Source organism: Spodoptera frugiperda, chromosome 5 (genome assembly GCF_023101765.2).
Source record: "Spodoptera frugiperda isolate SF20-4 chromosome 5, AGI-APGP_CSIRO_Sfru_2.0, whole genome shotgun sequence".
Classification (NCBI taxonomy): domain Eukaryota; kingdom Metazoa; phylum Arthropoda; class Insecta; order Lepidoptera; family Noctuidae; genus Spodoptera; species Spodoptera frugiperda.
The window spans coordinates 7,435,172-7,461,146 of record NC_064216.1 but is presented as its reverse complement, the minus strand read 5'-3'; the positions used below and the strand labels follow the sequence as shown (position 1 = coordinate 7,461,146).

At 36.7% G+C, this 25,975-nt stretch overlaps 1 protein-coding gene across 7 annotated transcripts in view; it reads left to right on the top strand.

The window, feature by feature from the left end:
* LOC118271795 (MDS1 and EVI1 complex locus protein EVI1-A) overlaps positions 1-24,167 on the top strand; it is a 107,892-nt gene extending 83,725 nt beyond the window's left edge. For 6 of the 7 annotated variants that reach the window (XM_050693931.1, XM_050693930.1, XM_050693936.1 and 3 more), the window contains 6 exons: positions 6,439-6,567; positions 7,685-7,781; positions 14,700-14,814; positions 19,720-19,876; positions 20,214-20,384; positions 20,633-24,167. In XM_050693931.1, the coding sequence (XP_050549888.1) occupies positions 6,439-6,567; positions 7,685-7,781; positions 14,700-14,814; positions 19,720-19,876; positions 20,214-20,384; positions 20,633-22,387 (2,424 nt within the window). In that variant the 3' untranslated portion in view covers positions 22,388-24,167. The remainder of the gene's footprint in view (positions 1-6,438; positions 6,568-7,684; positions 7,782-14,699; positions 14,815-19,719; positions 19,877-20,213; positions 20,385-20,632) is intronic. The other variant, XM_050693932.1, reaches the window with a different exon arrangement.
* Positions 24,168-25,975: the final 1,808 nt, after the last annotated feature.

The following is a 25,975-nucleotide window of genomic DNA, read 5'->3' as shown; positions in this document are numbered from 1 at the left end:
AGCCACTAATCCCGGGCGTGATAGAAATTTATCTTTGCTCCACCGTCATTGTCGTTTTGGCCCATTCTCCCCTATGCTTCTGTTCTGATACGAAGGTGCGGTCTTTTAGTTTGTGAACTTTCGTATTTTTTACGAAATTATTGGCTTTTTTGTAGATTTTTGCAACGTCTATTGCATCTATTTTGTAAAATTGGTTTTCTGATTTCTATGTTTTGATTAATAGAATTAATAGATTTTGAGTGAATACTCGTAGTATAGAAATTCATAATAGAGAAGTCCTTACGATGCAGGCCATGAAATAGTTGTATGTATTTTGCTTGGTTATTTTCGTAAAAATGTGCATTGGAAACCTTCCGTCGGGCATTATATTTCTCCAGTTCGCGATTTGTTCTGCAGCTTACGGCTAAATAAACAGAGAATTGCCGTCGACAGAATAGCTTTTTCCATTTCGCTTCAAACTTTTTCCATACACCTATATATTGTATAGGTAATCTCATTGCAAAGTTTACTCACGAGTCCTCTCTGCGGCTTCTTATTTGCTCCAATATTTTTCCCAACAAATTCGTGTTCGCAAAACAGTGCGGGCGTGCACAGTGGGGCAATATTTCATCTGAGCTGGCCAGAACAATAATAGCCTGTGGAGTCGAAGCCACGGCACGTTCGCGCCACAATGTTACCCACCACCAGTATTCGCAGACCTCCCTCGCCCTTACCAAACTTCGATAATTAGACGCGAAAAGAGGATGGCAACGGAATACGAAGTTTCTTATGTAACTGGTCGGTTGTATACCATCGCCAGCATCCGTGTAGACAAAATAACGAAATACTCCGAAAGCAATGCGATATAGCACCGGTTATTGGGTTAGGTTAAGCGTTGTTTACACTGAAAGCTCGGCAGAGGCGATTGTTGATGCGTCCGATGCCAAGTTGCTAACTTTGACGCTGCACTGTTATTTTATTTTGAAACAGGTCAGAATACGCAATGTGTGTTTGTGAAGTTCTCATTAAACAATAGTATAATATGATTGATTATTTGTTTTATATTAAACAACCTATTTTGTAATGTATCCGCAAGTGCAGCGACAGTTAGTTTCACGTATTGCAACCCCAATACCAATCATGCGCAGCTTAAAAACATCGCACCCTCCATCTTTATTGGTCTACATCTGACACCAAAAACAGCATCTATGATCACCAAAAAAACACGTTGGAAATAACCGAATAATTTCGGATCCCACCAATTGTCACCGTGACGGAGCCGCGGTGTCTTTGTCGCACTGTGCGTGTTTTTTTCGCTTGTAATCTTCTAGTTAATCCGTTTTAACGCTTCCAGATGTGATGTTGCACCTCCGTGCGCGATTTGCGCTAGTTCCCAAAGGATTTGATTACACTGACGTAATTATAACAGGCGTGTGTGAATTTTCTACGGTTATTTTAAATTGTGTGTAATTTTTTACCCTTTATTTTATCAATCTTCGAGTAATTAAATGTTGATGATAATTTAACACAATCAGCAACTCATTTCTATTCTTAATTTGTGTTCGGTATTTATTCAATACCTATGGACTCGCATTTACTTTTCCTTTTTTCGTGTAGTACACCGGTACGTGACGGTTTAATCGATGTTTTTTTAACTGCAGCCGAGTTCGCCCTCACACACAAATATCATGTTACTGTTCGTCTGTTTGTGTTATTTTTACAACAAAACAAAACCGAAAACACGGACAATTGGCAGCGGCGCGATTGTTCACCGATCACCGAACAAACGATGGTCGCTCTTTGTGCCAATCAGTGGGGAGCTGTTGATACCCTATCAATGAATGGGACATTGTGACACCCACTATGCAGCTAACCAAACTATGAATGACCCTAATCACTTACACTATAAGGCTTAATTTATATCAATATGAAGTAAAATAGCTGCATCCTATTTTTTGTCTGCACTACGTTTTTTTTGCGCAATGATAGCCTCCGTTCGTGAATATTTGGAGGTGTCAGGAATTAGAGCGTTTTGTCTCCACTTAATGGTAGAAACGTGACCGTATAAGGTGTCCATAATTTCACGATAATGTCCTCCGTCTAACGTGACAATGACCGGTGAAATCCTATTGAAAGTTTACGGTTAATTTATGGCTTTGGATGAAATTGATGAACATTTGCCTTAATATTGCCGACTGACTGAGAATAGCTAATCCTTGATGAATGATTTGTAGAATGTAGACGTTCGTATAAGACTTATATTAAATCGCAGATTTAGTGGTACAAAGTCTGATTTTTATCAAAAAATATTACAATCATTATGAGTTGTAATTTTTATTACTCATCAGAGTTTGGATATGACGCATATGCGACTCAATTGCGAAAAGTATAACCAGACGAACCAAACAACATTATTCCGAAAAATAAAATCACACTAACTCAACCCCCAACTACCGTTGATGTGTAACACAAAACAAGACACTATCTAATCGCATCAGCGAAAAAAACAATGAAAAAAGAAAAAAACCAACGTTCCGAAATAAAAGTCCGGTGGATAACACAGGAAGCAATGCTTTTCCGCAGCTGATAAACTAGACAAGTGAAGGAAACGGTGGAAATGTGAACAAGATGTATGGAAAACCCTTAAGAGGGTTACTTTAACTGAATTTAGCTTTTTTTTTTCGCCGAACGGAAATTTTTCCGCATCGTCCGGCGGAAGCATTTCGTTAAGTGATTTGTTAGGCTAATTAGATGAGGGTTGAAGGCTTTCCGAATTGAATACCGATTGCTATCTACCGATATTAAATAACTACAACACTATACAATAAGGTGAATACTTTTATTCGGATGATATTACCACGATATAAGCGCTCCTATTTTAAAACCATTTAGGTAACATACATACATAACCCAATAAACAAATCTAATTGAGTAAAGATTCAACAAAAAGCAGTCATCGATTAAAAAAAACACCACACACATGCTTTTCGAAACATGAAAAGCCTTTTGTGTGATTTTGCATAAACAATTGCCGCCATTAAAATGGGTTAACCTAACCTAAATTCAAAGATACATAGCACATAGGTACGCAGTAAGATCAACGGTCCAATTTGGCGCAGGCGTACGCGCGGGTAAATAAGCGCTCGCAAATTGTTATCTTGTGAAACGAGACGTGTGATTCGGGCAACGACGCGTGATCCCTGCAAACCGCGCCAGGAAACGCTCTTCAGTTAACGCTAGGGATGGCCGCGGTATATCGATAGTATTTTTTATGATGTTTGCTTTCGAAGAGTTGCGAATGTACGGTAACAAAAACTTCTCATTAAATAACGATCTTAATTATGTAATATTATTAAGAACAAGTATTTTCCTTTTGTTATACTAATACGATTTTGTTGAGTCAAACTGTAAAAAAAAAAGGAGTTATTATTGAACATTTTGTTTTTTGAATCAAACAACCACTATTCTATGTCATTACAAACACGCAGTAAAACTATTAAATAAATAGAGCAATAAAATTAATATTAAAAAAAGCAACATAATGACACAAAAACATGTCGATATTTTGACATCACTAGGAAATTTATGAAATGTAATTTTCTGACGTGAACGAGTCACGAACATTTGTAGCTTTTCCGAGTGTACCGGGAAATTGCGATCTCTGCACTGAGCGCAAAATATGAGATCTACCCGCAGTTCGTTTAAATTGCGACTCCGAGCTTTTTATAATATACCACTGTGCACGAGTTGCACTGTAATTGGAATTTGAACAAATACTTCACGTGGTTTACACCTTGTCCTATTTGTGGGGGATAGCAGCTTTATAAATGTCTAACTATTTATTGTCATTATTTGAATTTGAAATATCATACCAAATTGGTATCTACAATTTTTTTTAGTGATTCTCTCTATCCATTAATTCTGAATGTAATGTCATTTATTTTAAAACAGGCACCATTGTTCAAAATAATCTTCTTTTCTATGCATCGACATCCACAATAACTACTTCTTATACAGACAACTCTCAAATTACTTAGTAGATATCCTCCAACCCTTTTCACCACTCCACTCTTATCTATCACTACAAATTAATATCTCAGCGTCCATATTTCACTTTGGAACCCTAGTTTTGTAACAAGTGTCCACACAATTGGCATCCTTGCATCCTTGACCGAGCGCCATCGATGACTGATGGCTAACATGTGGCACGAGCAGACGGCAGCCAACTCATCGGAATAGGGATAGGGCTGCTCGTCACCTCATATTTTAAGTGAATATTCTTCGTATTTGGCTAGAAGAAATATGATCTTGAATATCCTTATATTTTCATATGTGAAATGAGAATGTATTGTGTTTATTGTTTGAAATTAAGATCTCTAATATCTCTAAAAGCAGTAAATATTTTTTCCAATGGTAAAAAGGTAGTCAACTTATTAGTTGCTAGCAATCCTAAATCAAGACCAAGAACCATTTAGGTATCTCCTTCTTACTGTTCTTCAATTGACTTGGCACTCTTAAAACAAGAAGGTAAAATCCCCCAAATCGCTCAACAAAATGGCAAAATATTGCTTGCATCAGCCCTAAGATGAGGGTGCTCTAAGATAATTATCTTTTTTACCGCTCGCACCCGACGTAACTTGTAATACCATGATAAATGCCGCGGAAAGGGCTTGTCGCTGACGCGGAAACCAAGGGTACGCAGTAGGCAAACATTTTCGTGTGATTAATACTTCACTTGTTATAAAACATTATGTTAGTTTCATTGCAACAGATGCTTTTTATATTTTCCAAGTGATTTTTTACAGTTTTTCCTTCAAGATAAAGAGGGATCGTGTTTTAATTTTACGCCAAATTAGCCACCTTGTTTTTCTTCTGTATTTAACGCGTTGTCAGATGTTTCGCTCGTAAATCGTTTTGTTCTGAATCGCTTGGATGTTTGTCATTTTTGTTAGTAGGTACTGTTATTTTTTTACGAGGATTTTTAATGGTTACTTTTACCGTTTTGCGGTGAGACGCAGTTAGATTTACTAGTCAAACTTCACTCAAAAGAATGAAAAAGTTAGAAACAGTTTACATTAGAAATCGATTACTACCATGACACATATAAGACAATAACTCGATCAGTTATTTAATTATTTAAGGTCGGTATTACAGGTCGATAGCCACCCTTGTTCTCTATTTACCGAAACAATAGATCAAGTTTAAAGGCCCTTATTTAATAGTATAAACACACGGAACCCCAAAGTACACATCTTCGTAAAATAAGTGGTATTTGGAATTATGACTCAATCGTTGGTTGAGGGAAATTCGAGTGTCTGCCCGCAAATTGTAGGTTGGGTACTGCTGATTATGGGAACCTCGTTGTAACAATGTTTACGGAGAATTATGGATCGTTTGTGGAATAGATAGGGCAGATAATGTCTGTGTCTACCTTCAAATAGACGATTAAATGGAAATAATTTTGATATAGGGGTGTCCAGAGCCCGGTTATTAATACTGAAAAACTACAACAAATAACTTATATTTGTGAGGAAAACTTTAAGTAAATTTCTGAAGACAGTGGTAATTTGTTTGTATAACTAAGATATGAATCGTTTAAATGTATATTGAATGGAAATTCCCTCAAGTCACAGGAAAAAATGCTTGGAAACTGATAAAACAACCGATTTATCTAAATATGAAGTAGATCGAAGATTACACACATTGTTCTTTACATAACACTTGTTATGTATAACGATTTATCTACGATCTTCACCCAATTCATACTCCAAGCAGAACTGGTCATAAATAAACAGCGCGCCTACTAAAATTAATAAAAGAATTATTCAAACAAAGGACAATAAAAAATCGCTTTAAAAACGAGATTTATAATCCCCGTATAGAGATATTTATGAAAATTAAATCATCACGCTAGGGGTCGGTTAGATTGGGGAGGTGGATGACAAATGGACAAGCTGTGACGACCCGCTACATCATGACATGGACTAATAGCGCCATCTATTGCGGTTGCGCGGTGTCCGTCCGCCTGTCAGTTGTCGATAGTGACCGAGAGATGGCGACAGCCATTGCATTTAGCTGAAATGTTTTAAGTTTGTTGTAGTTTTAAAATAAGATTATTGGTAGCTATTTTGTTGTTTAGGTTGGATAAAATATTATTTTGGTTGGTCTAGTTGTGTTTAAAGTTGCATTAAGTTAGTAAATAAACATTGCAGAAGTACTTAGTTACAAAAAATCATCTGGTATTCGTTGGAATTATGTTAATGTGTAAGTTAAGTTTATTTAAATTGGTGTTATTAATAATCTCTAAAAAAATAAGATAAGTGGATAGGCATTTTCACTAGTCCAAGAACATTCTCAAGACACTTCCTTTCTTGAACTTACAAAAGTTCCAAAGCTTACTGCTAGATGGCGTTGTTCTCAATTACTACTATATTTTACTTTATTTTTCATAATTTCCAGGTTCGTGACAAGAATGGAGTTACTGGTTGGTGGGACGCGACCACCGAGAAGAGCAACTGGCTCAAGTTGGTTCGCTCCACGAACTACCCTCACGATGTCAACGTGCAGCACTTTTTGCGCGCCGGCCAGGTATGCTCAGTTTGTGTCTTCATTGTGCCATTTATGTTAATTCAAAACAAATGATGACTGATAGAAAATGTATATAAAAGGGTTTCTAGTATGCTTACTATAGTGTGTTCTACCGATGCAAGCCATTGGATTGATATACGTATAAGGACCATTGTATTACCATCGTACTAAAATAAATATTTCAAAACAAGCTACATATACATAGTACTCGGAAAGAAGGCATTAAACATTTTCTCATGGTACTATAATATCCCTATTCCACCCTCTTAAAACAACTTAAAGTTGGCCTCAACTCAAATGTCAATTAAAACTAATAACGCACAAATCAACGAATGATTATCACAAGCAACGGCTCAACCTATTGTAGCACTACCCCAATTAAATTTGAATGTGGAACGTTAGTACTTCCGGTGGCAGAAAATCGGTGTTCGGCTGAACAACTGTGTGCCACTTCCGGTCAAAGAGGGGAGCGAACAGATGCGGTGATTAGATTCACTTACTTGTACCCCTGTAGAGGTTAAACGGTATATGGAATTTTAATATACTGCTTCGAAAAATGAATACTTAATTTATTTTTTAAGTTGGAGTAAAAATAAGTATTTATGTTTATTAGTTAAGCTATGACAAAATTCAACGAATTTGGGCTTAAAGGTTGTTATAAAGGTAACGGGAAACCTAATAACATGTTGTGTTGATGTCTGATGATTTATGTTTTATCAAAAACTAGTGCTAGCTTTTTTGAGGCGGAAAGTCATCCAATGACTTCTCCCTCCTTGGGCGAGGCGACAGTTAGTGTCAGATTCTTACTTACTAGAAACCATACCGTTCCTACTCCTGCTTTTTAAGTCGGAGCTCCGGTAAACCCGCTAGTCTGCATCTCCGGATCAGGCATCAGCCCTCCTGGGCCCCATCAGATTCACAACTAGGCTTGGCAATGTCATCTTCAAATATTTTATTGTAATCTCTGCATCCTTCAAAGATTTACTTTATATCACCCACCTCTTCATAAAGAAAAAGTAATATAGGTTTATACACTTCCACCTCTTGACAAAGAAAAAGTAATACAACACTTCCTTCTCTTCTTCAATAAATTAATGTTGTGTGAATACAATTTCAGGTGTGGTACAAAGTTGTCCGCGAGGTCCCATCCGGACAGGAGCTGCTGCTTGGACCCCGAACACCGCTGTACTTGGAAGATATCTCTCTGGACTCAAGTACGTACTATTTACTTCTTTGTTTTATTCTTATAAAGACTTTTAGAATGTTTTTTTAGGTTGATTCGATATTAACATCTGAACTTAAGACGGGATATTAACCATGTTTATTTATGTCTATGAGTTTCCGATATTTCGACACTGTTGTAAGAGCCATGATCAGGGATGAACTGATTTGATGTTAACTCTATTCCTAATTTCACTGAGTGGTTTCTTATATTAAAGTCATTTCGGGAATGGCAGTTTATATAAGAAATTATTCAATCCGCATCTTCAACTTTTCGCTAGATGTTAAAAGAGTAGGCATCTTTTTATCACCAATATTTCTAGTATGTATTTACAAGAAACTCCGGAACATCATCAAGTGTACAAGTTTATATTCGAAAAAACGCATACTTAGTCAATTATATAGCCAGCACTGCTCTATGTACTACATACAAAAACCACTCAAAGTACCCACCACTAGCCTAAAGATGGTAAATACAACACATACAAAAGATACATAGGAAGGCACATACATAGTCTGGGACTATCAGGGCAGCAGTTGAATCACGGTCACGCGCATTCACGCTCCGTTGACACGCGGGGTGACAGTTAATTGGAGTCACCTGCCCTCTGCCCTCCAGTGGACGGCGACCCTTGACGACTCATTATATAGTTCATATACAGGCTGGTTTAAAGTAGAACGATAGATTTTGGAGATAGAATATTGCGAGTAATGCAATTTTTAGGGAGCTCTTATAATTCTATCTCTACTAAAAAAATGCCAAGATATACTTATATACTAGACTAGATAGGTTATTAAAGATAGTCTTTTAGTAGTTTTTATATTATGTTTATTCCTATTAACAATTCAGAACATTGAATGAAGAAGCTTGTAGTATTCATTGCAACAAAGTGTTAAGGAAAATGTAACACAATATTCTAACAAGATCGTTATGTGGAGTTATAGAAGACCTGCACCACTTGTTGATGGAATGTGTCCGATTTGAGTCTGATAGAAGTACGTTGTTCAGGGCTTTGAAGTTGAACAAAAACGATATAGGCACATTCCACAAGATATTAAGTCAGCCAGCTAGTGATGATGCAAGAAAGTTGTTCAGCTTCATGGCCTTGATCAATTGATTCCGTTGGTTTGATGTATAACTACACTGTATTAGGGTACGATGGGACTGACATACGCTGTGCGTTATAAAAGTCCCTAAAAATTCAAAAGAATAAAAAAAAAAAAAAAAAAACAAGATCGTTATGTAGTTCAAATTATTACAATTGCATACAACAGATATTCCGCTATTAGTCATCACGGATGAATTCATTCACGACTATTGAATTCTATCAGTAGGTACATATTTAAATTGGTAAATCTAATGACATCATTTATCCTACATTCCTGTATTGGAATTGTCTTTAAATAAATTATCTTATGTATTACTATTTTACTTACAAAGCTTCTGACTAAACAGTATTTTAAGAATAAACTAAGTTTAGACTTATCCACAATATTAAACTCAGTTCAAAAAAAAGTTAGGTATTAAGTACTAATCTACTTAGAAAAAAGAATCAGGCTGTATACAAAAAAAATCTTAGGGTTCGGACACACCGGCGCACCGGTGCCACGCGCGCATGCGATATTTAATTTAGATAAATCGCGACGTACGCGCCGCCGCCGATGTGAAAAATCACGCATATATGCTTTGTTATTGCAAGGGTGGCTTTTTCAACTGTTTGTTTAGACTAGAAGAGACAAGATTACTTTTATTTGTTTTTAAATTGGCACCTTATATCTACGCTGATACTTATGGAGTGCTTACATCAAAATTATAGCATGAAAATAGGTTCATCAATTACGTACCAAAATTGATAACAATTAACTGCTAATTTCAATAACCGATCTTAATCCAAAATCTTAAGATCATTTTATTTGTGAGAGAAACACTATAGAACAAATGTTCAAAATCGATCATAATCTAAAGATTTTGCATTGAGATTGATTGAATCGGTAGTAAGTCATTACACTTTTAAGGAAACGTTTGAAGCCATGAATGCAACTGAAAGACTTGATGTGTAGAACCTTAATTTCAACAGGAAAAAGACTTGGCTTCTATTAAAATTAGAGTAAATTTTAACGACACCACTTTTTACACTGCAATATCAAGAAAGTTCTCATTAAAAGGCCCGAAGCGCAGTTAATAGATAGTTCTCTCATATCCAAAGCCACATCTAGCAACCGTATGTCAACCGGTACGGGTCTTCAGTGCTTCCTGTAACGGCTTCCGGCACGGACCGGCGGCGTCACAACCGACACGGTCCCGGTGATTTATGCGATTCCGATTGCACGTAATAACCACCTCGCTCTAATTACGAATTGACTTTGTGTTCGACACTTAGGGCACCTATAATATTGTTACTGTTTATAAACTCATTTAAAGAAAAAAATAAGTAGAAGTACATTTAAATATAGAACTCCATATTATTATCAATATAATATGAGAAAAGATACTTAATTCGCGAAAACACGGGCATTTACTTACAAACAGTACCTAATGTATTTCGTAAAATAGGCAACCAAATTGAAATAAACAGTCCATTAGTGAATAGAATTTAGTAAACAGCTGACGTAACGATTGGACAACAGTACAACAGTATAGTGGTCACATATTGAGCGATCATTTACTTCAATAACCACAACTCAGCACCCACATTCATCACAGACACATGCAGCATGACAAACCAATATAACACACAATGACTCTTAAATATACGTAATTAGAAACTATTTGCAGTTAGCAGTCAACATTTGTTGTAAGCTCGCCTTGCACAACACTTGATTGATGGACCTTACTCCCAGCAGAGGCCACCTATAGCTCCATTCATTGAATAATTTCTCGATAAGAATGCCTTTTTTGCGAAAGGATTAATACCGTACGAGATAGGATTTTGAATATATTTATTCCTACATGACAATGGTGATCGATCGCCTCAAGATAATTTATTACCAAATATTTACGTGCGTTTTTTAGAGCCTTTACCGATCTGTTATGTAAGGCCAGCCACCTCAGAATTCTATAGATAAAAGATAGTAAAGTCATAAATAATGACACAGATTTATTGGAACATTAATGTTTTCTAAAAGGTCATTCTAGTAATCCTAACCCCATTCCTGAGTTAGGCGTTTAAAGTGTATGAATTTTAAGTGGCTTAGCTTTTTACGAGTTCAGATTGTACGAATTCCTGGTGTTGTTAATATGAAATATGTAGTGGCGTAAATACTAGAGCGATTGCAATACGAACGAAATTCCCAAATAAAATAATATCTTTGATCAGATCTAGTTTTTCAATCCATCTCCTGTCATACGCAATAACAATAATGTGGAGTTAACCCTTCATTGGCTGTATTTTTTCAAATAGTCGCGTGCATTCGTGTGCGTAATGAATGAGTGTCGCGCGTTGACATTTGTCATCGCGCAATTGTCGCGCAGATTAAAATTGATGACGTTGCTTTGTCCGACTGTGCACTGCGCACGCTTTGTGTAGTTAGTTCTATAGTAGCTCCTATCTCGCTTTGTGATTATTATTTTTCATATTGATAAGAAAAAATGGATTGCATTGATTAGGATCGAAGTTTTCTAGATCAAAATTCTAATTAAAGTTGAAAAATATTTTTTACTATCTAATATCTGTCTAAATAAAATTTATCTTTTCACATATCAGCGTTTCTGAAGAACTAGTAGTAAGACAATAATATATACCCATTATTATACTATGGTAGCTTAGACACAGTATAATCTAGTAGGTCTAGAAATAAGCAAACGCACGATTTCATCTCATATTGCATCACAAACAAATGCAAAAATAGAAACGTCACACAATCGTAGCAGTTCCCTAGCAAACAGGATGATTAATCAAAAAATTAACCAACGACAATGGTTCCACCCTCCATTAAACCGGCGACAATCGCTCGGCGTCCCACATCGCGTATTTATTTAACAATCAAATAAATATTACGGACAATAAAATAGAAATATTTCAATTTAATAACACCGCCCCCAGTGAAGGGTTGAATCTGGTTCGGTAGGAGCCTGTTTTGTTAGCAGATTAGATCGCTCACTATCTTGATGTCATGCAAAATTGAATAATTTCTACACCACAATACATTTTGACGCGTGTCCAGACATTCTGTTTTGGATTTTATTTTTAATCCTCCTGTCATATTTTTTGGTTGATTAATCTCATGTGTGAAGGTATAATATTCATGCTAATTTTAATTCGCATCGAATAAATATTTGAATGAAAAAAATGTACGGATATTTCTTTGGCGATTACGTTAATAACTTTTGCGTTATCAATAACTGGGCTTGGCTCTCCCGAGCGAAATCCAAGTACTTTTTATTCCGAAATTCAATTAAACCTACTTAATCTGCCTAAAAGATAGCAGCTTATTTTCTTAATATGGAGTAAAATGAGATCGGAACAGCTTATTACGAATTTAATTTTAAATTTTATTTAAATGGTAAAAGGAAGGAGTTATCGATATAATTTCGTCAGTATCTTTCACCATGCATCAAGGCAGGCCCTGACCGAGGTACAAATGTGCGCGGCGTACTGCGACCGTTTTCGCCTTCGGGTGTAACGGTAAGATGCGCGTGCGACGCACCTGATGCGAAGCCACAGCCTCCAGCGCGAATAGGACCTATTTCCACGCAGGAAGCGAACCTTGGACTAACAGATTATCGACACGATTGTGTTCTAGAACACGGGATATTAAATTGAATTGTTTTGCGGCGATGATTTTGTAATTTATCTTTTGTAGCTGGTTGTGTTACTTTGAATAGCATAGTCGTAACTATAATTTATACATACATCATAGGTATATTTCAATTAAGTGGGACTTAAGCAGTAAAGTTAGTAGTTTATTACGTGTTATTTAAATACTTAATTAAAATCGAGAAACGTCATGTTTTTCTTGAAGTAGTAAAACTAAAACTGCGTTGGAGAGACTCCAACTTCAACAAAAGGCATGTTTCATTCTTTCGTTCCTAATTAAAATAACTGACTTTTAATAATCAAAATGGACGTTAACACTTATAAATTGCGAGAAACAACAGGTGTAGTCGTTTGGGGTGGGTTTCATTACGAAATCGGTAAGTCACCGTCACGGTGCGCGCGCGCAGCTCTGACATCTGTGACGTCGTCGTCGTGGGAAAACTTAACGAACACCCACCCTGCCTTGTACGCAAATTGCATTTTTATTTAGGTGCCATATTGTTTTACTTGACTTTTGTAGTTTAGTTTATTGTGTGGGAAAAAATTGAGCTTGTTTGATGTAGGTAATAGAAGCCAACAATACTGATTTAGTTCAGTTGCTTTTTGGGGCTAAAATGCTGGATGCCATAGCGATTCGATTAAATCAAAGTCAAAGCGTTTATTGCAAACACCTTATTATTAAGTGGTTCAGTCTATATTTTGGAAGTGAATATCAGTAAAGGCTAAATTTTCAATCAACAGATTTTCATTAAATTAAATTGACGTCTGACAGTTTCTGTATGGGAAAACTATCAAAAATTCAAAATTCATCCTCCGATAAAGCTATCTGGCGTTGAAAATCAGTCTTAAATCAATTGTAATCTCAAGTAAGGAAATGCTATGCTATGTCTGGTAAATTGACAAACAATTTACTTAGGATCATCAAAATTTTCAGCTAAAATTAAATAAGACTCATAATTTTTTTAAACCGAATCAAATCACAACATACCTCCTAAAAACATAACCCTTAACCCACAACAGTCAATTACAATTACAACATTTAAAACTTTAAAACCACAAACAGTAGAGTTGTCACGCACAGATGATTTTCCATATTTCCCCCCAGGCGGGTCAAGTGAGCATATTAACCCTCACAGGTGGGGTGGGGGTGTGACCGGCCCCCTGATAATTTGTAACAAAACACTTCAGTACACTACTGACATCGCACATAGATTTACCTCCGACCTATAGTGACATCACTAGTGATCCCGTGTCATCTTTTGGATCACTTAAATTTTTGGCGATTTTTTTTGAGGTATGTAGGCATTGTTATTGGTTTTGCGGTCAAAGTCAAAATCAAACGTTGTATTTGCAAAGAAGTGATTAATGTGAGAGTAAACTCAACTTTTCTAAATTCTACTTGACATTTTTTGCTGTTTTATGTTATAGAATTCAAATTATACCTTTACTATTATGTGAAACGATTCTTTGCCACATCTTACATTGCTCCACATCGCTGGTCGCAATCCCGACGGCTTTTATTTACCATACAATTACACCACACAAAAAACCATCTTCGATACCGATTCATATTTATGCGATGATATCACAAGCTTATCTTAGCCTTGCCTTATCACGGCTCGTTAGACAATGCTTGAGGCGTGGTGTCGCTCGTCGTGACTCGAATTAATTCTGCATGTGTCAATGCGAGCCATTTCGTACTTCCGAGGCCCTGTTCGTGATTCTATACGTTTGTAGTGACAGACATATGACATGTCCTACGCTGTACCATATTATTAATGTCCGATATATGATGTTTCCTAGAGTACATAATTGTTCTATGGGTTTTACGTCAATTGAAAATTACTTTGTAATTTCAGGTTTAATTTGTGTAGCGTTCAGGAAGTTGCCATAGTCTAACTATTAAATGATGTAATTATTTAAAGCTATTTAACTTATATGTAGGGTACTAGAGCATTCTCTTAATTATGTAATATTCAAAGCTTTAGTTACAAATTGAAACTGATCGTTTTCTTATTATTCAAAGTTTACTAAACCTAATCGATTAGGAAAACTTTCAAACTCATAAAATTATTCAATGACAATATTAAAATCTACAGCAACCTGTTTAAACTGTTTATTTCCTCGTATACTAAAGCATACTTCTCATTACAGAGCGCCAGTCTTCTATCGAGAAGTTCAGCTCGTTGCCACCAGCAGATGACGACGAGCGAGAAGACGCTGACATTCGCTGCAGCTACTGCGATCTGCCATTCCCTAACATCGATGTGTAAGTACTTTCAATATAATCTATATTTTGAATTAAATGTACGAGGATTTTAATAGGCAAAAACAATAAGTCGCTTTTAGATGGTGTGTTTAATGGAAGAATTATATCTTCAATTTTATTTTAAACATTAAATTGCGACAATTGCAGCATAGTTGTCCAGTTCCAATTATTTGCAGTAATAAATAGCAATTATACAAAAATAAATTGTTCAAAGACGAGTTATTTGGTCAACCATCTTATCCATAAATCACAATAATAATTTCATTCATATTCCAAGTTTGTCTTAGTTTTATCATCAGTATTATGGTTTCCTGATAGCATGTAGGTTTATTGCGTCTAAGGTCCTACGTTTATAAGGGATACTCGCTAAGCCGTGCGATAGACGATATGATTGTATCGCCCCGTAACTATTTATATCGGTCTAGGAAATTTATTGAGCTCTAACCGGCTTAAGTGGCTACTAAATAATTCTTATCAAAACCATTGTTCCACGCATTAACATTAAACAGTTTATAATATTGCTTTTGTAACACGTCACTGATGCGTATCTCTTCAGTTATTCAATATTTAATTTTTACTTCTGTACAATCGTACTAAAGGTGGTTAAATGTCCAGCCGACAAATTAAATTCAAATCAGTCAATCGTGCATCCCATCTAAACGGTCCATTCAAGATGTCTGCCGGTATACGCAGAAGTCTATCAATTTCAAACGTCTTCGAAACCATTAACCTCCTGCCATTAATATTATTTGGTCGTAGAAGAGCGGCTGTAACGATTTATTTAGTGCTAGTGATGTGCTCGTTCGATAAGACGCACCTCGATGATTTGTTGCCGGTCGGGTCGATGGCACGCGACGATTCCGCGTTTTTGCTGTACCGAGCAGATGGTGGCTCCCGGTCAATACTGCATGACGAGCATTCCATGAATTCTCTTCAATATATCCTAAAAATAATCCACCCATACCCAATCAATCAATGAAACTATAAAAACAACTAAAAACTGTTGATAAAATCAGTAACACAAACTAAACGTCTCATCACGAATGAAAATATATCATGAATTTATTATCTATGTGACAAGCGATGGAAGGCCATAATGGCGTGTGTCATCATATTCTATCGAAGCGCGGGCTCGTCAATAATGCAAGAGATCGAGATTATCGACATGCACCGTTCTAACGTATCCTCGTAGTGACGCAGTTCTTATCGCGCCATCACTATTGTTTTAAACGTTTACCACGTTTCTAGGGCATCAGGAGATCGATTAGTAATTAGATGTGCGCTACATTGTAGCTTTTTATGTTTTATAGACTACGTAAAGTGGGAAGATAAAATTAAATCACTTAGATGCAAGACTAAGATAATCGAACTAGGTCTACTAGTACTTAATTCTAGCAGGAATTTAGCTGTAAACCTGTCTTCAGTAGACATCAGTATCGCATTAGGCAAAGTGTCGTATCGTATCACACAGTAGTAAAATCTTTATTGATGTATTAAATTATAGTGTCACGTTCGTTCCGAATACTTGTTCGGGCGTATTATAATGCATCATGTGGATTACGAAATCTCATTGTAATCACTCTTATCGGATCTCTTTCCACTCTTACTTTCGTCAGAGTGCTGTCACAATTGGAATGATCATCGCCGCTGTCACACCTTGAATCGATATCAGATCGATCAGGTAGCGATTGCGAAGTCGAACACTAAAATTACAGGCTACACGAACGTGATCGGATCTCTGTACAATCATTATTATTTGTCTAACGCAGATTTATTTTTATTCTTTGTCTAGTTTTGAGCACCTAATTCAATATGGAGGTGGTAATTTTGAGAAATTAATCGTGTACGGTAATTTGATCTGGTCAATTAGTTTTCAAGGAAGTTTGATGGATATGCTAGTCTGAATTATTTGGTGATTAACAAGCTGTAATAACTGGTTCGTTTACATGTGGTACATGGAGAATCGGATCGGCTCGGTGAATACTATCGATACTATCTATTCGAACATGGACTAGCCACGGTATTTCTCAACCGATTGTAAGCGCTAGCCGGGATCTACAATCGATTATTAAAATGTAAGCACGTTCGTCGGTAGTACATCATTAGTCTGGGGAGAAGCTAAAATGGCGCTCAACGTTTTTTTTTCAAATAAACTTAAAACAAATATTTTGATATGTGAACGAAACAGATAGAAAAAAAAACATTATCAAAAGCTTTTCTACTTCTACAGATTTTTTTGCTAATTTACACTCCACATTTCTACAGGTTCACAGAACTTGATTGTAGATTGTCGTATATTACAGCTATACCAACATTTTAATTTCAATAAATCCTATTCCAACTTCTACACTAACCATCTTAGAAAAGTTTAGCGTCATTTTAGCGTCCAATTGTACAGTGGCTTGTGTGGGCGGAGCTTAATAGATCGGCTTGGAACGAAAGTTGTTCATTGGATGTTATCAATTGGTGAACATGTAGATTATTCCTATGATCGGCGGATATCAGTGTCTACAGCGTGTTTCAGCTTCGATCTTAACAGACGTAATGTTTCTAGTAAGTAGATTGAGCACACGCTGTCTACGAACGATGTTTTATTAATTGTGATGTGTGCAATGAACTGGACAGAGATGGGAAATGTCTGTCAATATCTTATATCTAAATGCATTTTTTATTGTGATATTATAAGTAGTACGCAATTGGAGATGTGGTTTGATATGTCCGGCACACTTCTGCATTTGAAAACGCATGCTATGTTTTTAAAAAAAATCTTTAACGTTAAAATAATAATAATAAAAAAAGTCAACGATATTTGCCACACGTTCCAAAAAAAGAAACGTCTTTCAATGGCGCCAACAATACTACCAGCCTAGCGTTATCAAATCAATGTTCAATTACAACAAACAGACAGAATGGAACACTTTCAATTGTTATAGGAATGATGCAATAACCTATTAAATGATACAACTGTTCTAAAGGAATCGTTTACTTAGATGATGTTATGAAGTAATGAAAAAAAGCCGAATGGCCGAAGTTTGAGATCGTATGCGCAGATAAATACTTGGGCAAGTAAGCCCTGAGGCTATGCGTTGTTTCTGTTGCGCGTGCGTTGATTACGAATCTACTGAACAGTGTACATTTACAATGTACCTCAGATCATGTGTTGCAAAATGTAGTTGATTAAGATAATTAGTTTTAATTAGAATGTCAACACTGTAATGGGGAAAATGAAAGTACTCTACTTGTTACACTTAACTACATGGTTTGTCTAATAAAGACTAGAAATACAAAGTATATTATAAAGGATTCAAAATTAATCAAAAGGAATTTAGCTATTGGATAAGTAATTGTTTAGATTTCTTCGTAATTTGCATTGCCGGAATCAAATAATTCTAATTCGCTTCTAATTGGCTAACTGTTCACATGTGACACAGATTTAAACGTGGATGTCCATATGTCTAGTTGGTGAATAGTTAGAGAACGCAACGGACGAACAGACAGTAAGCGACGGAACCATTACTGACGGTAGATTTTATTCCTAAGATTAATTAAAAGATACGGCGCAGGCCCGCCGCCGTGCACCAGTGAAAACGTTCCATCTCGGACTCTTGACGACCACGAAGCTTTCGAATAGATCGACATAGATCTGCCCGCGCAACAACTAGTCACAGCTATTTCCTGAATAAAACCAGCGATGTAATCTGTGTTTGTTTTAAAATACGACTAACGAGGTGTAACAGGTGCAGCGTTAGAAAATAGCCGGAGGCAGCAAGGGTTGCGTGCGGTAGACCAGTTATGCCAAGGAGACTCACTCGGACCGTTTTTGCAAATGATAGACGTTTTCTATCAAGTGTCGACACACGTTACTGAGGCGGTGATAACAGTATTTTACATGGAATAGGAGAAAATGAGGGTCACATGGATGAAATACTCGGAAGCGATGCGAAACTCATAAACTATGCGTCTAGTACGGATTTTGCTCATAAAACGTGTTCATACAGAATTTATTGCAAAAATGAATTCATACATACGGCGGGGAACGAAAACATGTTTGAATTATGTATGGGCTAGTGTATAAGTTATGTTCGCGTGGGCGATCCCTATGCATAAAGATGTTATTATTTTGTCTTTCCCTGTAAGTAGGCTCCTATAGTCGGTATAGGCAGTGCTCTATTCAAGTTCGTTAGCGTAATCTCCTCACTTTCTAATAGAGTCGTTGGTGGTATGCGATAAAATACAATTACAATATAAAACGAAGTTAAATTGCAGCCGCTGCGAAAGTGTCACTGATATAAACTAGGCTAGTTTGTGAACGCTTCTTTTACTGGAAAACAGATGCAAATGTTAAACTAATACGAAGACGGTATCTAATACAAATCTGTTTCATACTTTATACTTGCTTGAAATTGTCTTTTGCATTTTACCGAGATACGAATGAGACCCCATACTGGGTTGAGTTTAGAATAAGTCCGTATTTAGAACTCCAATGTTATAAATTTTATCTAACATTCTACTAACGAACTATTACTTACACTTAGTTATTCTAAAGTAGCACTGTTAAACAAAACGCGAATGCAAACGAAACAAAGCTACATCTTTAAGTGAAGGAAAAAGTTTACGTTATTAAACTCGCATGAAATTACCAGACACGACCAATTACGGCGTTGGCCGTTGCGGAATAACGACGAACGACTAAAACCTGAACAAGGAATAACGCCGTAGGACGAAAGAATGCGACTATCCTTGAGAATAACAGCTAAATCTAAACGACCTTGAAGTTGAATCCCAGTGCGTACTAACTTTCTCTACACAGACGCGGATGTCAATATCAAGGGGAAATTTTAACGTCCTTGGCATTTACGCGGCTGAACGATATTTTTATATAAATTTTCTTGTTGTTTGTTGCAGTCTCGATCGCCACTTGATAACGGAGCACGCTCAGCCGGCCGGTGCATTTCCCTGCGAACTCTGCAACCGAGCTTACAGCACTCGAGTGCTGCTCCTGCGCCACCGTGCTCTCGCGCACACTGATATCCGAAAGTACCCCTGCGAGAACTGTCCTAAGGTGTGCACTGAATACTTTATGTACATAGAAATTGTAATGATATTTTAGTATAATGATTTCTTGTATTTCTGTGTCCTGAAAAAACATGGGTTTTATTAAAATACGCTATTTTACTTACTTTAAATCTTTTTCTTAATTCAGTCTATCACTTATAAAATTTATATTTTACTTCATTCAATTTTTAAAATCCTATAAATTTAATTTTTCTTTGATCATTTTTCTAAACTTAATGGGTTCACTTTTCTCTCCCTGGGTTTTTAATTTCAATTAGTCGGGGTTTAGTTTAAGTAACCGGTGGTATTTGTTTCACCGTTTGCGAAACCTGATGTTATTTCAGGTATTTACCGATCCTTCCAACCTCCAGCGCCACATCCGCGCGCAGCACGCTGGAGCCAGGAGTCACGCGTGCCCTGAGTGCGGGAAGACCTTCGCCACCTCCTCAGGACTGAAGCAGCACACACACATCCACTCCAGTGTCAAACCTTTCCAGTGCAAGGTTTGCTTTAAGGTGAGCTTTATTTTATTACGCCATTATTGTGTTAGAGGTTGTAATTATTGTGAGATGTAGTTTTAATGTGATAAGTGGTAAAAATATTTTAATTTTGTTCTTTAAAATATTATTATTAACCCATTTAAAACTAAAGTAAATATCGACTTAAATGTCTTGGTTTATACTTCCCATTGTTTTTCTACATATTATACTTTATGTATGTATAATTTTCACCTTTCCTAATAGTGTGTTTATTTGTGTTCCAGGCTTACACCCAGTTCTCCAACCTTTGCCGACACAAGCGAATGCACATCGCTTGCAGAGCCCTTGTTGAATGCGGAAAATGCGGCCAGTCCTTCACGTCATACGCTTCTCTCACCAAGCATAAGAGATTCTGCGACACCGCTGCCGCCGCCTCCGTCAACCTCCGCGGACAAATCCCTCAGAGCCTACCTCAGATACCGTCTCTGCAAAACGTCGGGATGAATAACCCTAACAGCACGAACCCGTTCCCAATGTACAGGGGCCCCACCCTGCCTCTCCCCTACAACACCTTCGCTCACTACCCGGCTCTGTTCTCTGCTGCTGCCGCTGCTGCTTGCCCACCTGAGTTCCTCAGCCCACTGCTGTTCAACGTGCAGGGGGCCAGACTTGCAATGGAACATGACATGGCCATGTCAAACGCCAACTTGGTATCCAAACAACAAGAAGGCCGCCTATCTGTCAAAAGCATGGACAGCTCAAACTCAATGGACGACAACAAAAAGCCCAAGGAATTGGATTTCGAAAACAAAAGGGACAGCTACAGCTCAGACAGAGCTACACCAAATAAATCACAGAGTCTTTACTCCAAGCAGTCACCGCCGTCAGGTGAGGAGGCATCTTCTCAACGCCGACCCTCGCCAGTAATGCCACTGCCCACACCGATTGTTCCATTCAATTTCTCAAGAGACGACATGAAGAGGAAGTCTCCGTTCAACTTCTCTCTCAAGCTCAATAACAATGACATTCAGGGTAACAAATCTGAGTCTCCACTACCTAAAGATTTATCGAAGAATAATGTTATCGATGATGATAAGACTTCTGAATATTCTGACGTCGAGGAGGATGTAAAGAAAGATGAAGGTGATCAGCCATTAGATCTGTCGGTGTCAAGGAAACAGAACGACAAGGATTCTGAACCAGAGATTGATGATCGTTCCTTTCGCAACTCAGTTAAATCTTATTCACCTCCTGAAAGCCCAGCTGAGAGGAGCAAAACTCCCGAGAATGACACCACAGATGTCGATGTGGAAGGAGTAGAACCTAAGAGAGAGGACTCACCACCGCAGCTTGTATCACCACCACTTGCATTCCCCATGCCTGTTCACCCGCAGCACAGCAATCTGATTGATGCCATGTACAGGCCTCGATTTCCATCCTTTCACTCCTCAGAATCGATTTTGAACTCTTCGCACTCTCCTTATGTTCCGAGCCCGTTCAATTTTTTATCCCCACTTCTCGGTACTGATGGACCCGATAGGCAACCTAGCGCATATGCTAAGTTTCAAGAACTTAGTACAGGATCAGGAAAGCTGCGTGACCGATATGCTTGCAAGTTCTGCGGGAAAGTCTTCCCAAGAAGCGCAAACCTGACTCGCCATCTACGAACACATACTGGCGAGCAGCCTTACAAGTGCAAGTACTGCGAGCGGTCGTTCTCGATCTCGTCGAACCTTCAGCGACACGTGAGAAATATTCACAACAAAGAAAGGCCGTTCCGGTGTCCTTTGTGCGAGAGATGTTTCGGTCAGCAGACGAATCTCGATCGTCATTTGAAGAAGCATGAGGCTGAGGGTGGAGATTCTCCCAGTTCTGCAGACACTGAAAGGGAAGACGCGTACTTTGACGACATCCGATCGTTCATGGGTAAGGTGACGTGCTCTCCGGGGGCTCGGTCCCCGGCAGCGACACCTCCGCACGGAGCTCACGGCGCGCACGCCACACACGGCCCGCGCCCCTCGCTCGCTATCTCCACATAGCCACCGACCTACCCGCTGCCACCGCCGCCACCGCTATGGACGCAGCCTTTCAACTGAGATACGTGCTGAGCCTTACAGCAAATACACTGGACATGACATAATGGTCTTGATAAATTATTTAGTGATGCGGCCTATCCGCGGCTCTATGTTACAACAATTATGTCTTGTTCAGTGTAAATGTTTCAAGGTTTGAAATATCATTCTCCAGTGAACTGAACAGTAATGTTGTAAATAAGTAAGCAGCTACAATATTGAGGATACGAAGTAGTGCGGGTGTGTATTACGTACATAGTGACGTCTCTCTAATGTTCACAATGAGAGCAATATAATTATTAAAGTAGATATGGATTCATTAAAAAATGTTCATCAATTCTATAGTTAAATTAATTGTAAAATTTTGTTTGTGCTTTAGCTTCTTTAAAATACGCCTAAGTACTTAAATACGCTAGTGGCACGTAGAATGCGTTCTAGGTTACTATGGAGAGTATTTCATTACGATTTTCAATTTGTTCGACAAGGTTAGATAAAACTTCTTTATTGTAAAAAATATTTGACTAGAGAAATATCTGCATTACATTAAGCGACATGACAAATCACTCTAGCGTGTATTACGTTATAATTAAATTAAGGAAATGTGTAGATTTGTTAAGAGAATCGTTTTATTGATAACTTAAATATTTGTTCCTAGTTCATATCTTGTGATTTAAGGTTGACTTAAAACGTATTTTCTATTCTAATTGTACATAAACATGTTTCGTCTGTTATTATGTAAAGTAGAGTAAATGATAATTAATTGATGTTTAAAAAATATCATGTAATTTGTTCGATTTTTGAGCTATTTCCAAATCGGAGCGTATGCTAATAGTAATTAGGTATATTTTATTTTTATCATAAATTATATTTTTTAAACACAGATTAATTTGACGTCGGTATTGATACAGAAACACGGTATTGATGATTAATTTCAATTATATTTTGTAAATTTATAAAAATTGCTAAAATTATATTAATATGGAGGTTGCTAGTTTAGTCGAAGGAAACTACCAAAGTTTTTTTATAAGTGACCCAAAATTTATTCGGAAATATTTATTTGGAGGCGAAAAATAAATACGCAATTTATTCAGATGTAATTGTTAGTTATTTGCGTGATTAGAAAAAATCAATTATTAAAATAATATTTTTTGTTAAATTTGTTATTTACACGATTGTTGTACATAGAAGGTTTGCGACACATGACATGCATATCATCTGTTTTATATTAAAAAAAAATCGAGGCTCAAAGATTTTAGCGATACTTTAAAACAATAAAACATCGTATTAAAGTTAAAGTAAACGTATCTTTAGAAAATGTGTAATATACTATAAGGAAAAATATCTTCGTAAGATTTTCTGCAAACTAATTTCAATCACTTGACTATTCTTTGCCTATCGTCTAGGTGTAAGTAGTATCAGTAAGAGACCCGTTGTCTTTGAGACTTTGAAGAGAAAAGAAATAGATGACGTCACACAGCCTGTCAGTTGAGAACTCCTTGCATCATGTGTTCAGGAGTTCAAAGACACATTGTAAGATTTGAGGTCTTGTTAAATAACTGAATGCAATACCTGTAAAGTAAGATATTTGTAATCATATCACTTGGAGGCACTAGTTCGTTAAGGTTTTAACGTCACACGATAAAGTTGTATGCTAAGTACACCTGTACCTATTTAATTTCAAGTTCAATTAAAAAAATAAACTATTAAATATTGTAAACGCATTGAAAAATAAAACAAATACAATACATATCTTTTGTATCATTTTTGGAAACCCTTAAAATCATCATTACCGTAGATTAATAAGATATTTATTGAGACACATATACACTATGCCGTATAGAAAATCATATATCTACTATATTAACTATAATCGAATCCAAAAGAAAATTACATGATAATATTACATTTAAAATGTGTTGTAACAAGATACAACTCTTATAGTCGGAAGATACACTTCAATGTCATGAAAAACCTATTAAAATTGGGAATTTTCAATAGATAATATAATCGACTGTGCTGAATTTTTTTATATCTATATAAAATTGGATTTTCATCCAATTTTCTTTTCTTCAGCTGCTTATCAAAACTATATACATACACCTACGACGTAAGAAAAAATCCGAGTGTGGGGCAACGTTTAGAATATAAAATCTTGAAATGATAACAAACAGATCTTCTCTACTTATAGCTATCTATACTAAACCTCAGTAATTAATTTTTATAGTGAAACTTGTGTCTTGCAAACTGGATGCCGGAGTAATAACGACACTCGAATTACACAAATATGTAATAAAGTTTAGTCGTGATGGACCACTGCTGTCTGGGGATAATGCTAGAATTCCCACGTCTGCACTTAATTGCCGGTAGATGGCGGTGACACGATTTTAAATATCATTACGTTAATCTTTTGATGCGATGGATAAGGCTGTTAGTCATCATGAGGAATGTTTGGAGTGTCTCCTCAAAAAATGTTATTATTTTTAATTTTGTTTCATTAGAACTTTCGTGTGTGAAACTTGTCGAGTTCCTCCGTCAAACAGTTACGTGAGTTAGCCGATAAAATAATTATTGAGTAATTATTTTTCTTGGTTAGTAAAAATAAGGTGGAGATTAGAAACTTACAGTAATATAGGACCATCATTAATTTATCTAAAAACTGATTTCATTTAAATGATACTACCTAATTGTAAAAGAACTTGCTTGTAGATCTGCAAACCTAGTATAGCCGTGCAAATAAAATTGTTTGCCAGTTCGTAAATATTTTATTAAATATTTTAAATTGTATTAACCTAACTCAAAGAATAAATTGTAAAACTAACAAATTGTAGTACGCACTATAATCCGTCCTTAAATCCGATGTTTGACCGTCTATCACGTTTTAGCGTGAGTACTTTTAACTACTGAACGGATTTTTATGATTTTTTATATGGACAGAGCCCATGAGCGGACTTGTGTGATAGGATAAGATTAAATTTGTTAACAATTACAATGTGACTAATTACTTGACTGACAAAAACTGTATAATAGCTACAACTTTACCAATCTCTTTAGAAGACAAAATACAATGATGTATAGTAGTCATATCCTTTACATCACTAAAAACATTTGGAAAGTTAACCCGCAAAGCTTTTATCCTGGAATTTTTGACCATCAGAATCCTAGAATGCAGCAAATAATAGCGTATTTTCCATTTTGGATAAAATTAGCTAGTGCTATGGGAATACCCTTTTAGTTTTTAGGTAAGCCCTGTAGCGTCATTTTTGTAAAAACCCCGAGTATTTTTGCAAGATGCATGGGTATTACCGGTTCCACGAGGTAGGTGGCGTTGATAGTCTCTGTCATTGGTAAAATTAATGGAAATTTTAGGCTGCGTTGTGTTTTGAGTTTTTATTTTTTATTTTGGACGAATTTCCAATTGTATTTAGTGTATAGATTTTATTACATTTTCTTCTGTCTTGAGAAGGATTCAGTTTATAAAATTGGTGTTATACCGTTATACGTAGCTACTTGCTCAGGAAATGTCTACTCCTGAGTCCACGGTTTTATATTATGTGG